This window comes from Zingiber officinale, chromosome 5B, assembly GCF_018446385.1.
Source record: "Zingiber officinale cultivar Zhangliang chromosome 5B, Zo_v1.1, whole genome shotgun sequence".
NCBI lineage: Eukaryota > Viridiplantae > Streptophyta > Magnoliopsida > Zingiberales > Zingiberaceae > Zingiber > Zingiber officinale.
The window spans coordinates 75,983,170-75,987,095 of NC_055995.1; the positions used below are offsets into that span (position 1 = coordinate 75,983,170).

The following is a 3,926-nucleotide window of genomic DNA, read 5'->3' on the forward strand; positions in this document are numbered from 1 at the left end:
TTAAAGATGCATTCCCAAAATTTGAACAAGTTTTCAATCAATTCCAATGTATGATGACCAAATGTGGCCATAAACTCCAAACCACATATGATTTTGTTAGATAATATTTCATAATCTTGGATATATTTACCAGAGTTACAAGGAATCTATTGAATTTAAAATATATAGGAATTCAAATTCAATTTTATCTATCGAGACGGCTTGACCTGATAATCTCAAGCTGTCAGGATGGGTTGATTAGACCGAGTTGTTGGATTGTCCTAGCACAAGTGGGATGTCACTAGCCGAATGTCAAGTATTCCTGAGTGGTTCCAAATGTCATGAGGTTCGAGTAGCCCAAGTGCTTCTGAAATCCGAGTGAGAAGCCGAGTGCCGCTCGAGCGGGTTACTGAGTTGGGACACTGAGTGCATGAGTTGCGGAATGCTGAGTTAGGACACTGAGTGCCAAAGTTGTCGTATGCTATGATGGGATGCCGAGTGCCCGAGTTGCTGAGTGCCGAGCGAGTCATCGAATGTCGAGCTTGTTTTGTAATTGCGTCCGAGTCAACCAAGTCCGAGTGGGTAGATATCGCTAAGGGCCTAGTCAAGAGACCAAATTGCCCGACTGTCGAGTCTAAATGGGTTACCAAATTGGGAAAGAGAGAAACAGAGGTCTACGTTTGACTCGATTTTCTTAAAACAGATTCATCCTTTTTGACGGTGCTTAGATGTCACATTGAATGTATGTTTCCCACAATATAACAACGCAATCATATACACAACTTAGGGTCCATGGAAGCTCAAAGAAGAGTGTTAAAGGATACCTAAGGGGCCATAAGGATGAGGAGTATCAGAGGCTAGCACATCTAAAGCAAAAGATAAAAAAAATGATAACATAAGAAGGAATGGTAGAACTCAATTTAGGTGAACTAAGTTTTAGTAGACCAAGTCAAAGTTTCAGACGACTAGAAGGGTTATCCGGTCAATTGGAACTTTAGTCAATCAAAACTATTTTTCAAGTGATCCGAACTAGAGCCGACTCAATCACCAATGTGATCTAGATATGATCCAAACTTAGGTTAGTAGGATGAGTGGAAAGGGCTTATAGTTGATCAAAATAGTGCAAACTCAGTTAATAATGTGATTTGGATTAGATGCAGATGAGGTGGTCAGAGATTCAAATTGACCAATGATCAGTTGACTATAAAGTGTTATGTTAACATATCCGATAACTGAGACTCTTTTGTGTGTGAAGCCAATGTAACAAGTTAGCCTTATGTAGTCGACTGAAAAGGACTTTCGTTGACGAAAAGAACTTTTAGTTGACTGAAAAGGACTTTTGGTCAACCCAAGTGTTGGCATATTAGTAATCTTGAGACAACAAAGCACTACATGGAGGCAATCTATAAAAAGAGATCAGAGGTTCAAGGTAGAAGTATGACATACTACAACACAGAATTATACTCTCCACATACGAGCTTTCGTTGTTTAAAGCTTTAGCTTTGTATTTGCTCCGTGATACTATTGTAATTGCTATTGTAAAAAGTTTCTCCACCTTTAACACTTTAGCTAAGAGGAGAGCAAGTCAATGGAGTGCAAACCTAGGAGTTGAGAACTACGTTAAATTGAAATATCTCTTGGCATGTGTGTGATTATGTGTTTATTTATTTTTACCTATTAATATGTGTTTGCCCTTACTAAAAACACAACAAGGGAAAGAAGATTTTTATTTGTAGGTTAGCTATTCACCCCTCCACCTTTAGCATCATTTCCAAGGGTTATCAACACCCTAACACATGCGACCTTAAGTGATTGAATCACATAAACTTGGACATGCCATATCAAGCTTCTTTGTACGTGTCGGTTCTACTAGATCCCTCTGCAACTCAACACACACATTCAAAAATACATGCAAACCAAATTTAAATCCTTTGGCAAACACATCAAATAATACGATTGAAGACGACCATTTAAGGCATGTATACACTAACATTAATGATCCATTTTAGAACATCATCGAGTCAATATTAGAAGCAAGTGTTACTCATAAATGTACCATGTAACAATGTCAAAAATAGCCATCACATTTTGCATCGCTAAACAAGATTATTTTGACAATATTCTCAATGTAACTTCATAGATTGCAAATATGTATACATGATACTTTATTACAGATTGAAAGTAAAACTAGTTGCAACAATATTTGGTAGGATGATCCACTACTCGAGTGGAAAATCAATTTAATTTGTCCATTATGAGATAAATTCTAATATAGCATTACTTACTCATTTATGCATTTGTTGATTTCATCAATAAACCTTTGCTCATGCTCCTTCATGACTACTTGTCCTTCCAAACGCACACCGTCCTTAGGCAAAGGCTGCTTTAGAATGACGCCACAAGGGAAGGAAAAGTCATGCGTTTTAGGGGAAATAGAGTTGGGCATTCCCCATCCATAGTCTGTTTCATAAAACTCTATCCATCTCCAATCTGACAAAGTCAAATGATTGTAGGTAATTGAAATCTTATATGGATCTTCCTTGAAGTTGCCTGAAGCCCATTCCTTAAATTTTGTTGGTAAACTTTCTTTAGCATTTTAATGAGCCCGACTAATTCTACAAGTGATGCCTTCATGATTTGCTCCCCGGTTGCTGTGATAGTTAAGGGATAGAAACAATTTCCATAATAGCCGGGCTTTGGCAGTTGGAACAATAAATGACGAATATTAGCAGGAACGATGAGGCACACATCTCCAATGGCACCGATTGCCCGTGTTCGACATTTCCATGTAACTGCAGCGACGACCTCAAAGGTGGTGAATTGATTGGATGTCTCTTTTGAGATTTTTTCCTTCAATCTTTCGATGGTTTGAATTGAGAAATCATACATGGAATTCACAATGTCAAACTTGGGTGGGAGAAGTGAAAGTGATGACTTTGAGTGCATTGGAGAGGCGGGAATAGTCTCTCTATACCAGATTTGATTGATACCCGAGGGATGAGTTTGACCACAAGCAATCTCGCCGATGGCTTTTAAGAATTGTCCAACGCCGATGCCATCAAACACCAAGTGATTGAATTTGAGTCCAACAACAAATCCACCACATTGAAAATGGGTCACCTATGCTCGCACAATTTAATTAATTTACATTATTATTTGAATAATAATTTATGATTATAAAATGCAGGTTTGTTATAATTTATTAACAAACCTGCATCATCAGTATCATTTCTTGTTGGTTCAGATGAGGGGGACAACTCGGAAGCAGCTCCTCTTTCACCACGCTACGGGGGATCGCCTCCCAGTCATTCAGGCTGCGACCTGTCACCGCCGCCTCCACAAACCATACGCCCTCGCCATTGCAGGCCACCTCCATGCGGTCGCCATAGAAGACAAGGCGGCCTGCTACGGGACAAGAGCCTTGGCCAAGGCTTCCCGGATGACCTTCGCCGCCGGTAATATCACGCCACGACGACGGGGCTCACGGTTATTGTTTTGATACACGGAGATCATCTCCTGCATGTAGGCCAACCTCACGGCGTGGTCGATGGAAGAGAGAGGAAGCGTGGCGCTAGGCGTTGGCTCGCATGGTGCTACGAGCTCCTCCGCCACCTTCGTCACCCAGGACGCCATGCTCATCTCCTACCCGCCCCCTTCACTCTATATATAATTCTTTTTCTGATGAGAATCGCTATATATAACAAAAAATAAGAATATACATATATGATATATTTAATATTTTGAGAAGCATGTGATTAAAAAAAACCAAGAAGTATTTTGAAACCACAAGTTAACATGAGATTTTAAACCACACATGCACTTGCTTCTAGATAACATATATTATTATAATACTAAAATTTTGGTGAAGCAAATTGAAGTGTAATAGTTCATTTCTAATGCTCATGTATTCAATTTATTTTACGAAATTGAAGTGTAATAATTTATTT

At 39.3% G+C, this 3,926-nt stretch overlaps 1 protein-coding gene across 1 annotated transcript; it reads right to left on the reverse strand.

Annotated features, from left to right (window-relative positions):
* Positions 1 to 2,088: 2,088 nt before the first annotated feature.
* LOC121987499 (myricetin 3-O-glucosyl 1,2-rhamnoside 6'-O-caffeoyltransferase AT1-like) lies at positions 2,089 to 3,641 on the reverse strand. Its single transcript, XM_042541262.1, has 2 exons — positions 3,191 to 3,641; positions 2,089 to 3,099 (listed from the first exon to the last, which is right to left on the reverse strand). Exons 1-2 carry the CDS (start codon positions 3,353 to 3,355, stop codon positions 2,479 to 2,481), a joined length of 786 nt encoding a protein of 261 aa, XP_042397196.1. The 5' UTR covers positions 3,356 to 3,641; the 3' UTR covers positions 2,089 to 2,478.
* Positions 3,642 to 3,926: the final 285 nt, after the last annotated feature.

What these genes read in the sequence shown, in the direction of transcription:
- LOC121987499 (XM_042541262.1), bottom strand. Translation starts at nt 3,355, where the DNA reads ATGGAGGTGGCCTGCAATGGCGAGGGCGTATGGTTTGTGGAGGCGGCG. An exon ending in AAATGATACTGATGATGCAG is followed by an intron (nt 3,100 to 3,190) that starts GTTTGTTAATAA and finishes GTGCGAGCATAG; the next exon opens with GTGACCCATTTTCAATGTGG.